The sequence below is a fragment of the Aspergillus bombycis genome, assembly GCF_001792695.1.
Source record: "Aspergillus bombycis strain NRRL26010 chromosome Unknown contig00239, whole genome shotgun sequence".
Classification (NCBI taxonomy): Eukaryota; Fungi; Ascomycota; class Eurotiomycetes; order Eurotiales; family Aspergillaceae; genus Aspergillus; species Aspergillus bombycis.
The window spans coordinates 1-10,979 of record NW_019170241.1 but is presented as its reverse complement, the minus strand read 5'-3'; the positions used below and the strand labels follow the sequence as shown (position 1 = coordinate 10,979).

The window sequence follows — 10,979 nt, the reverse complement described above, 5'->3', positions numbered from 1 at the left end:
CACCATACCATGTATGGAGTATAATGCGCATACAGTAGTGGAAGAAGCACGTGCGGGACGCGTTGTTCCTTGCAAACAAATGACGCGACCTGAAGAGGTTACATACAAAAACCCATCCGATTACAACTTAGCTTTCTGTATATCGTTTACAGGATTTCGAGGTTGACATATCCACTCAACATATCGGAAGAGAGACAAGGAAGCAAGGAAGAAGAAAGAATAGGACAAGTGGAGGGAAAAAAGCTCTAGATTGATGCTACGGGAACTTTTGTAAAGAACTGCAATCCCCACAAACATGCCTCGTCCACCAACAAAACGCAATCGTCTCACAACAACAAAGGCTGCGTCCGCAGTATCTAAGGGAAAGGCGGAGCCAAGTAACGAGTGCGACGTGAACGCATCGAATACTTCCAGGCCACCGGCACCCGATAACCAGGACGAGGGGACTTCTTCAGAGCTGGTATCCAGTGCCCAACCGGGGAACACTTTACGACAATTGAGAAATCAAACACCCCTGGCTAGAAAAAATGAACAGGCGATCGAGTCTTCCCCAATGGGGGAACGAGGTGCTACAGGCAGCCGGCCACCCACGAGGTCTCGGGGGTACTCGTCTACCCTCTCCATGGCTGGACGGAAAGTTGATATAAGTTCAAGGATACCGGGGACGCCTGCTTTCGAGAGCTCGATATTGAGTAACTTTAGACGGCGACCTCGGCAAGCGAGCATTCTGCAAATGATGCAAGCAGAGGATGGATCGTCTGATCTGGACGATGACGACTTTTTGGGTGGTTTGAGCCCTGAGGACGAGTCTACGCCACTGAATCTCACCCGAGGAAAATCACTTCTAATTAGACAAGCTGTATCCCCATCTCCATCCCAGCCTTCATTGCCTTCTAGTGTGGAGCCACGCAAGCGGAAACGGTCTGTTGAAGAATGTCAGGTCTCTCAGTCGCCCCCAGCCGTAGCGAGGAACACTCGCAGAGAAAAGTCGCCTCATACCAGAAACGAGCACTCCCTGGAATTAATCCAACCATTAGAGTCTTTAGAAGCGTTCAACCAGACTATGGCACCGCCTCTGAGCAGCAGTCCCCTGTCGAGTCCCGTTGCTCCAGCCTTCACATCAGACTCAGTGCGGCCGTTGAATCCTACTAAAGAAGGCGCAAATGTACACCCAGACCTGACTAACGAGGCAACTACCATCCCCACGGCAACTCTACAAGACCGATTCCTCCCTCGGCGTCGCCAACGGTACCGCGAACGCCGCGACGTGGTTGAGTTGGAACTTCCGAGTGACTCGAGTGAAGATGATACTTCCACTACAGACCAGAATGATGACGAATTGAACTACTCAAACAGAAGAAGGCGAACTGCTAAGCCGAAGCTAAAACCATACTCCAAAGCTCGGCGGGAGAATGAACAAAGGGCTAGAGTAGCGGTCAACAAGGGTAATGAGCCCAAGAGCTCCGCAGGGATTACGAAACCCCTAAATCAAGCCCGTGAAAATCACCACGAAGCCAATTTCACTAGGCCTCGTGTACACACAGTCGCTGGCGAAGAGAACCAGCTGACTGAGATGTCGTCGCCGTCATCTTCACTGCTGGTTTCAGATGCATTGGAGTCCGCCTCACTGTCAGAGTCGCCGCCGTCGGTCGATTTCCTCAGCGAAGAGCTGAGGCTGCAAGCGAAGAAATTTGCTGAGGTCGATCAATGGGAAATGGAATTTGAAGATGTCCCTGGTAGCCAAGGTAGTACATTGGAGTAGATAATTCCCTACGCTCAAGTTAGTTGCGATAGTTAACTATGATATCAATGTCGTTGCCGCCAGCTGAATCCAAGCCGAATGACTTGGCCTTTACCCGATGATAAGCGGTGTCACGCGAAGTAAGCCCCGCAAGCGAAATAATTAAAACCCCCCACCTGAGTTGCTAAGTTCACTTGAAGGCTCCCTGCAGGCCAGGCTCTTCTACACCTTCTCCGTTATTCTTGTGAGACCTAGCACAGTCCCCGTTGATTTGCGGAAGTGTACAATCATGGCCACTGTGGATGATATACTAACAGGCAAATATCCTGCTAAATCCCATGCGCGCCGGGTTGCCCAGCTTCTTCAGGCTCGTCATGGACATGGCGCCCCTGGAGTGATTTACTTGGAAGCCCAGAAAACTCGCCTTATAGAGGATAATGACGAACCGATGCCATTCAGGTAACGTTCATTCACCCCTTTCTCTCCGAACTGTTGCTCTATAGGCTTAGTGAACTCACCATACCCGGCGACCAGGCAACGGCGTTTCTTTTACTACTTATCAGGTTGCTCGCTTCCAGATTCGTACTTGATTTACGACATTAAAGCTGACAAGCTCACTCTGTTTATACCTCCTATTGATGCGGAAGAGGTAATCTGGTCAGGACTTCCCCTCTCCGCGGATGAAGCTATGAAGCTTTACGATGTTGATTGTGTGCTTGCGACGACTGAAATCAAGGCCACCCTTCTTTCTGTTGGCTCAGCATATGATGGCAATGCCGTAGCTTTCGCGATCGCAGATCAGGTCTCTAGCGGGACCGAATTTCAAGGATTTGCGGAAACCAGTCTTTCCGTCCTGAAGGAAGCTATTGAAACGGCGCGCGTTGTGAAAGACGGATATGAGATCGCTCTTCTGAGAAAGGCTAATGATATCTCTGCCAAGGCACATGTTGCTGCCATAAAAGCTTCAAAGACTGCAGTAAACGAACGTGAGATTGAAGGCGCGTTTATCGCGACGTGTATCGCTCACGGTGCTCGTGAGCAATCTTATCACCCCATCGTTGCTTGCGGTGCAAACGGGGCCACTCTTCACTATGGCAAAAATGATGATAACCTGACGGACCCTGTGACGAAGCAAAGGAAGAGCAACATTCTCATTGACGCTGGGGGTGAGTACCGGGCATATTGCTCGGATATAACGCGTGTGTTCCCTTTGGGCGGGAAATTTACAAAAGAAACCCGCCAGATTTATGAGATCGTCCTACAAATGCAGGTAGAATGCATTTCAATGCTTAAAGAAGATGTTCAATGGGAGGATGTGCATGCGCATGCGCACCGTGTTGCAATCAAGGGCTTGCTCGCTTTGGGGATTCTAACTGGTTCCGAGGATGAATTATTTGAGAAGAGAATTAGCGTAGCGTTTTTCCCTCATGGTCTCGGCCACTATCTTGGAATGGATACGCATGACACGGGGGGCAACCCAAACTATGGAGACAAGGATACCATGTTTAAATACCTCCGTGTCAGAGGCCGTCTGCCTGCAGGTTCCGTTATCACTGTTGAACCAGGTGTAAGTCTATGCAGCCTGCTCCCAACTATTATATTATGTCCTGATGTGCTAAACTCTTGTGTTCTTATAGATCTACTTCTGTCGCTTCATTATTGATCCCTATACTCAATCCCCAGAGCTAGGGAAGTACATCAATACCACTGTTCTGGAGCGGTATTGGATGGTGGGAGGTGTTCGTATCGAGGATAATATTCATATCACCAAAGATGGCCACGAAAATTTGACCACAGCACCGAAAGCTATAGAGGAAATGGAAAGCTTGGCCTTGTAGGTAATATCATTATTACGAAAGATACAGTGCCGATACCTATATGGGCCGTGGACCATATTGAAATACATTCTGATCTGGAAGTATCTACATGCCAGAGCTATACTTCCATTTCATGCTATCGGGCTCCACCCCAACCGCCTAGAAGTCAACTGGTGAAGTTGTGTTGATTTGAGTACAAGTTATATGTAGTATCATGGTATAGATGCGTTTTCTTAAAAGGAAAAAAAGGATATGAACTCTGCCCTGGTTGATAATATTTATAAACCAAATTGTTAGACAGCATCCTTGATTGAGGATGATTGCAGAGCCCAGCTACAGACCACTCCTGAGTCGTTTCCTTCCACTTCCCTTAATAGTAGACTCGGAGTCAGCTTTATCTTGAGCGCGCTTTTCTTTGTGGTCAAGTACCATGCTGAATACATCAAAGCAGAACTCAGGAACCTCAAGGCACAGATTCCTGAATTCCTCTTCAGCTTCATGTCGTAGAACATGGCTTCTTAGAGCCCAGAAAGATGCTACAGGTTTCCGAATTGTAACATCGTCGGCTGGAGTGTGAGTGTAGACATATCGAGCATATGCAATCTCACCGTGTGAAGTGCTGTTCACACGGTGAATCTTTGAGTGGGCCAAGGTCTTCAGTGCTGGTATTCCGAGCTTTTCTGCCAATGTGTATACACGTGCGTGTTTCAGTAGTTGCTCACCATTATCATCGATTTCTCCTACAGCTGCGTTTTTGTCACTCGAGGCATCGGCGAGAGAGCTGGCATAGTTGCGGGTATATTGGAATTGGAGAAAAAAGCCAAAGGCCTCTACATCTTCGTCTGGAAGCTCGATGCGGCGCTAGAGAATGTTAGCATCAGGATGAAAGATCTTCTATGACCACTTTGATTTGACCCACAGGCCCCAGACTATCAAATACTGCGACTCGCTCAGCAAGGAAGGGCGATTCCAGAAGTAGTTTTTGGTGAGCTGTTAAAGTGGTCTTGGTTTCTCCTTTCCCTATACTAAGTTCCACAATAGGCGACGTCAAGTACCTAAACGGCGTAAGCTGAAAATCCTTGAACAAGAAAGGATGACGATGTTGCGCCGCCATCAGATGTAACAATATGGTGACCTCACTCGAGAAATTCAAGACCAAGACTTCTTTTCGGAGGTGCCGCTTCTTCCATAGATATCGGCTGGAGCTCCGTTGTTCCACTTGGTAGGGGTACATCTTGTGCTATAGCATCATTCGTTGCTGTGTGTTGGCTCGAATCCATGTCCACGTCGCGCGTTTCCGCTTTTTGCGTGTTCCCAGGACCATGGGAGCTATCAAACCCGGAAATCTGCACTTGAGGAATATCCATTGACAGCCTGGGTAGTCAAAAGAGAGGGTATCGAAGGAAGAAGTAAATTATTGAAGGAAATGATAATTCGAGGAGGAAAGGCCAGTTAGAATGATGTTGGGAAGTACTGGTTAATAGAACCTCAAATACTTCGATAATGCATACAGATCGAGATTTACGCGTCAAGTCAATATTCAAGGTTAAGACAATGTAACATGTTGTAAAAGAGTAGAAAAAAAAATACTTACACAGTGTACAGTATCCGTATTGGTATGTATGTACATACATGTACAGAGCAGTATTTATACCATGACTATCTCATCTGTGTAACTAACTAATTAGTTACCGATTTTGTAGGTCAGTCGGCCATGTGAATTCAAATACGATGACGGAGAAGAGGAATGGGAAGAGTGGGGAAGGGAAGCCACTAGAATCAGCTATAAACTCATACCATCATCTCGAGATTTAGCAGATATTAGGTCATCTCAAAGCTTCAAGTATCATCGACTCTAGGCCTCGACAGACAATCACAGTACAGTAATTACTAAGCAGACATATACCAAGGCATTGGGATCATATACTGTTGGTGGTTGTAAGAGTATAGTGCTTTAGTTAGTATATATATTTATCTTATCCCTTCTATGTATAGGCATCTAACTGTACGTATGTGTCTAAACAGTGACGTACGGCATGTATACAAATATATGTATGTACATACATTACTACAAAACCTATAATAATTCGCCAGAGGTATGTTTATGTAATGGCAATACAAGATGTTCCCCACCTACTCCGAAGAATCCTTGCCCATGACTTTAAATTAAATCGGCGTCGCCTATTGATTTCAATTATCACACACTCAGAGAATCGGGGAGGGGTTCTATGATCCGTACTTCTCTGTCTCAGCCCTGGCAACCTAGGTTCTCTCGAGGTTCTGTTGTTTACAGCTGCTATCCCCTACCGTTCTTTGAAGTTACCAATATACGAATTCCCTGGATCGCCCAGGCTTCGAGACGTAGCATGGCAACTGCTATCCACTCACCTCGGGATCCCAACACCCTGAGCAACTATAATAATTGGGTCTCTACCCATATAACCGCAAATTTCGATATTCTATTCGAACAGAAGAAGCTTGTTGGGAATGTTGTTCATAAGCTCAAGTCCATCACCGACGCAAAATCTACGGAAATCATCTTGGATACGAACCACGTGGATATCGGTAATGTGAAAGTCGACGGCCAAGCTTCTCGCTGGGAGCTCCTCCCCCCACTGGAGCCATATGGAGCTGCCTTGAAGATTAAGCTTGACCAGGGTGTGGGGTTGAACGAGATGGTCGAGGTTGATGTAAGTTATCCACCAGTTTTGCGTATCGTCTTCCATGTTGAATCTAACCTGGAGCATTTAGATCTCGGTTAAGACGACCAAAAAGTGCACTGCCCTCCAGTGGCTGACTCCAGCCCAAACTTCTAATAGGAAACATCCATATATGTGTAAGTTAGCCTTTGCCGCTGCCCTGCAACAGGGAGGAATATTAAGGAACTGCTAGGCGTTTCTAACTTGTTACCCTCATAGTTTCTCAATGCCAGGCTATCCATGCACGGTCAATTTTCCCGTGCCAGGATACCCCAGATGTGAAGTCTACTATTGACTTCAATATCACTTCACCTCTTCCTGTGGTTGCCAGTGGATTGCCTGTTAGAGGCATTAAAGAAAAATCCCAATCAGGTAGTAAAACTCTGTATCAGTTTCACCAAAAATTGCCTATCCCAAGTTATCTGTTCGCGTTGGCTAGTGGGTATGAAGATTCAGAATGTCTGCTTAGGTTAGAAACTGACTGGCTAATAACAGTGATATCTCGGAAGCTGCAATTGGGCCCCGGAGTGTCGTTGCAACCAGTCCCGACAAACTCAAGGAATGCCAATGGGAGCTTGAAGCGGACACTGAAAACTTCATACATGCAATTGAGGTTCGCCTGATTTTGAAATACAAGGATATTATCACCAGACCCTGACCTGAATACAGAAAATCGTCTATCCGTATGCCTGGGGCGAGTACAATGTCCTGATTCTTCCCCCTAGCTTTCCATACGGAGGCATGGAAAACCCAATATTCACCTTTGCGACTCCCAGCATTATCTCAAAGGTATTTCCCGAGATAGACCGGTGTCAACTGTCGGTAATTTCCTGACACGAGTTACTAGGATCGAGAAAATGTCGATGTTATTGCTCACGAACTCGCTCATAGCTGGAGTGGTAATCTTGTCACCAATGCTTCATGGGAACACTTCTGGCTGAACGAAGGCTGGACTACCTACCTCGAGAGACGTGTCAGTTTGTTTGTCCCTCAGGCCCTGTCAATTCACTTGATACTACTGACAATTGTACAAATACTGACTCTGTAAAAGATCCTAGCTGCTGTGTGAGTTCTAATGTTGGCGTCATACGGATCAAATTGCTAATTTGGCTTGCAGACATGGTGAAGCCTATCGACATTTCTCAGCCATCATTGGTTGGAAGTCTCTTGCAGATTCTGTGGAGCATTTCGGACACGATCATCCGTTTACTAAGTTAGTCACTGATCTTAAAGGGAAGGACCCTGACGATGCATTCTCAAGCATTCCATACGAAAAAGGATTCAATTTCTTATTTTACTTGGAAAATCTGATAGGGAAGGACAAGTTTGACCTATTCATTCCTTATGTATACCTCCCCCAAATTCTGTTTAGAACGGCGGCTTGCTAAATTGCTTTTAGTATTTTACGAAGTTCAAAGGAAGGTCTCTCGATTCGTATGAGTTTAAGGCAACTATGCTCGAATTCTTCCAGCATGATCTGGAAACCTCCAACCTCTTGCAAAATGTCGATTGGGATGCGTGGTTCTATGCCCCTGGCTTGCCCCCCAAGCCACAATTTGACACGTCCCTCGTTGATGTTGTTTACGGGCTATCTAGAAAATGGAAGTCCCTTCCTGACTCATCCTTTCAGCCTCGGGCAAGTGATATTGAGGGGCTGACAGCAAACCAAATCGTGGTCCTCTTGGAGCAAATTCTTCTGTTCGAGCAGCCACTTACCCCTGAACTGTCGAGGATTCTGGGTGAAGTCTACGGTCTCGCCAAGAGTGAAAACATTGAAGTTGCCAATCTCTATTTCCAAGTAGGGTTAAAGGCCGGCGACAATACCGTGTACCAACCGACGGCAGATCTATTAGGCAGAATAGGTAGGATGAAATTTGTGCGACCTCTGTAAGTATAGCTTGTCTACCACAAGTCATTCCCTAGGCTAACCCCGTCATGTAGGTACCGAAACCTGCAAAAGGTTAATCGCCCTCTTGCGATCGAAACATTTGAGAAGAATAAAGATTTCTATCATCCCATCTGTCGCGCGATGGTTGAGAAAGATCTCTTCGGAAAGAGGGAAGAGTAGGTTCGATAATGACTTTGAGAAGTAGCCCCTGCTTGATTGTCTATGCTCGAGTCTATTATGGCTGTGGACCCAATAGTTATACTTGGTTTTGAATTAAGAAGGTTCTATAATTGCCCAAGGTGTGTGTGGCTGCCTCTCTTATGCAGTATAGCAAAAGTCAGAGCATCACGGCATTTACTTGTATAAGCATATGTTCACTGCCTATATGCAACATGCATAGATATAGTATGAAAAAGTTTACTATTGCAAACAGAGTAAAGTTGAATTTAAACAACAGATGAAGAGAAGAGGACGAAAAAAGCTATTACAAACGAGGTCTTCAGCCAATTATCATTTGCCTTGGACTAGCTTTTTATCGAATTCAGAGTATCCGAAAATGCCGGGTTTATCGCCAGTTTGCTGGTGTAGTTGAAAGACGAGATCCGCCTCGCTTACCTGAGAAAGCTCCGAAGTTACTCGCCGCATATATGCAACGACCCGAGCTATTTTCGTCCAGTCGAGCTCCTTCCCATCTGGTCCGGTATGGTTTGCTTTCCATAAATTTCTCCAGATAGCGGCACCTAGCACGGCGTCTCCTTTAACAAGGCCCTCATCATAGGCCGCAAGAACACCTCTCCACTGGATGAAGAGATCCTTGAGAAACTTGTTCCGGATTGTACGACTAGTGAACCCATGTAGGACGTCCATGCGATGCTCAGCATTATGCGAGAAGTGGTCGATCAGATGTCGGGAATAAGTCTGAAAGCTTTCGTACGACGGCAAGACTCGTAGGCGGACAGTTAGAAGGTACATGTGCAAAAATGTAATTTGAGACCAAGTTGAGAAAGTTGGTATGAGGCCAAGGTCTGATAATAACCACGCGCATTAGTTTTTTACTAATCAAGGTCGGTCAATATTAGGAAAACAAACCTTCATACCACCATCCTTCCCCAACTCCGAGATCTTCACCGGCTTCAGTTTTAGGGACTTGGGCCCCCTTTTGAGACGCCTGAGGTATACTGTAATCTGCCTGACTAGAGCAGGCCTCAAAAAGCTTTTGTGTCATTCCATACGCCACGTATGTCTCAGCAGTGGTACCGGGACGGGGCATGATCACTCGGGATAATCGCGAAGAAGCCCTGCGAGTCTGTAAACAAGGGCTGGGGAATGCAGTAGCAGTCCGCGGGTGACGTTGACCATAGCGACAGTTTGCGAGGGTCGCGGGAACGAAAAACACTGAGCAGGGAGTGGAGTCCTGATAGGGCGCAGTAGATGTTGTGCATATAGTACGTTGCGACGAGATAGACGATCTAATTGCGGCTACCTGGGAAATTTTAGTCTGTCTGCACAATGACTTCCAGTTCTTAGATGGGGGAAGTACTTGAAGTCCTGAGCACCGGGGATAGCAAAGATCCCGCAACCTTGCAGTGTACATATTTTTGGGAGGCATATCTAATAAAGAAAGGCTGAGCATCCAACCGTTACCGATTCACGCGTAGTCGCAAATAGTCTGCCAATCTCCATCTTGTACTGATAATGAGTAAGCTGCGTTTGCATTGTTTGCTGCTCAGTACTACTAACGTATTCGGTAAGCAGTCCGGTCATGTAAGCAGTCCGGTCATGTAAGTAGTCCGGTCAAGTAAGCAGTCCGGTCACCTCTGTATTCCATATTAAATGGCATATTTTTGAATATCGATATCTCAACAACTCTATATTTTATATATCTATTAATTTGTTACAGTATTTATGTAGATAGTCTCTATATATATCTCGAATATTAGTAGAAATAAAATCTTAGAAAGATAAATTATAGCTATATACAAAAGTGTGATTTTCGACCCGGATCGATACCCGGCGAGCTGCCTCGTCGAGTGCAATCGAGACTCCAGAGGTCGATTCCGATCGACAAGCATCGAACCTGTTCGACAAGCTGTCGAACGCGGTCGATCGGCCTGACAAATAGAATCCCTAAACAGCGATCCACTTCGTAGTAGTATAGCACTAGATAGACCGCGAGCGAAAGGTATAAGAAGGCGCTCCCAACCCCCGATCTTGGAACATCTTCGGAGACCTCGCTCGGCCTAATATGAACCCTACGTTTGCAAGAATCACAAAAGATACTATATATTACAGTATAATTTATTTTACCCTGGTAATAAAATATTGTTGATATCTATAAATTTGACAGATTATTATTATAGTATAGATTAAACTATATATAAAGTTACAAATGGATAGAATATAAGTTTGTTGAGATATCGATATTCAAAAATATGCCATTTAATATGGAATATAGAGGTGACTGGACTGCTTGCATGACCGGACTGCTTACCGAATACGTTACTAGCCGTCTCTTAGGTCAGCAGACCCACCACGCACTTCGGTGTGTTGGTCTATCTTACCTAAACAATAATTTCTATCTAAATAATAAATTTAAAGCTATTTAGATTTTTATATAATATTATCTTAAATATTTATCTAATAAAATAATCTAGAATTTTCTTTATCTATTTAATTAGTTTCTATATTAGACAGATTCTCTATATTTATCAATTATAATAATTTATTATATTCTAAAATTTCTATTTTTTTAATTTATCTAAAACTCTATAGTTTTTCTATCTCAGTATAATCTATAATTTAATATTTTATATTATATATAATTAATAATCTAT

General features: G+C 45.0%; 5 protein-coding genes across 5 annotated transcripts; 3 read left to right on the top strand and 2 right to left on the bottom strand.

Annotated features, from left to right (window-relative positions):
• Positions 1–295: 295 nt before the first annotated feature.
• On the top strand, positions 296–1,762 carry ABOM_012111 (uncharacterized protein; the record flags this gene model as incomplete). The annotated part of the gene is made up of 1 exon (XM_022539239.1): positions 296–1,762. One exon carries the CDS (start codon positions 296–298, stop codon positions 1,760–1,762), a length of 1,467 nt encoding a protein of 488 aa, XP_022382944.1.
• A 97-nt stretch (positions 1,763–1,859) lies between these two features.
• On the top strand, positions 1,860–3,579 carry ABOM_012110 (aminopeptidase P family protein; the record flags this gene model as incomplete). Its single annotated transcript, XM_022539238.1, has 4 exons — positions 1,860–1,881; positions 1,942–2,200; positions 2,276–3,308; positions 3,379–3,579. The coding sequence occupies 4 exons, from the start codon at positions 1,860–1,862 to the stop codon at positions 3,577–3,579; spliced, it is 1,515 nt and encodes a 504-aa protein (XP_022382943.1).
• Positions 3,580–3,891: 312 nt separating this feature from the next.
• On the bottom strand, positions 3,892–4,925 carry ABOM_012109 (uncharacterized protein; the record flags this gene model as incomplete). Its single annotated transcript, XM_022539237.1, has 3 exons — positions 3,892–4,419; positions 4,478–4,613; positions 4,699–4,925. The coding sequence occupies 3 exons, from the start codon at positions 4,923–4,925 to the stop codon at positions 3,892–3,894; spliced, it is 891 nt and encodes a 296-aa protein (XP_022382940.1).
• A 999-nt stretch (positions 4,926–5,924) lies between these two features.
• Positions 5,925–8,325, top strand: ABOM_012108 (bifunctional aminopeptidase/epoxide hydrolase; the record flags this gene model as incomplete). The annotated part of the gene is made up of 9 exons (XM_022539236.1): positions 5,925–6,248; positions 6,310–6,394; positions 6,477–6,699; positions 6,753–6,870; positions 6,927–7,046; positions 7,105–7,238; positions 7,375–7,603; positions 7,657–8,144; positions 8,199–8,325. The coding sequence occupies 9 exons, from the start codon at positions 5,925–5,927 to the stop codon at positions 8,323–8,325; spliced, it is 1,848 nt and encodes a 615-aa protein (XP_022382941.1).
• A 330-nt stretch (positions 8,326–8,655) lies between these two features.
• ABOM_012107 (uncharacterized protein) lies at positions 8,656–9,754 on the bottom strand (the record flags this gene model as incomplete). Its single annotated transcript, XM_022539235.1, has 2 exons — positions 8,656–9,170; positions 9,235–9,754. 2 exons carry the CDS (start codon positions 9,752–9,754, stop codon positions 8,656–8,658), a joined length of 1,035 nt encoding a protein of 344 aa, XP_022382942.1.
• Positions 9,755–10,979: the final 1,225 nt, after the last annotated feature.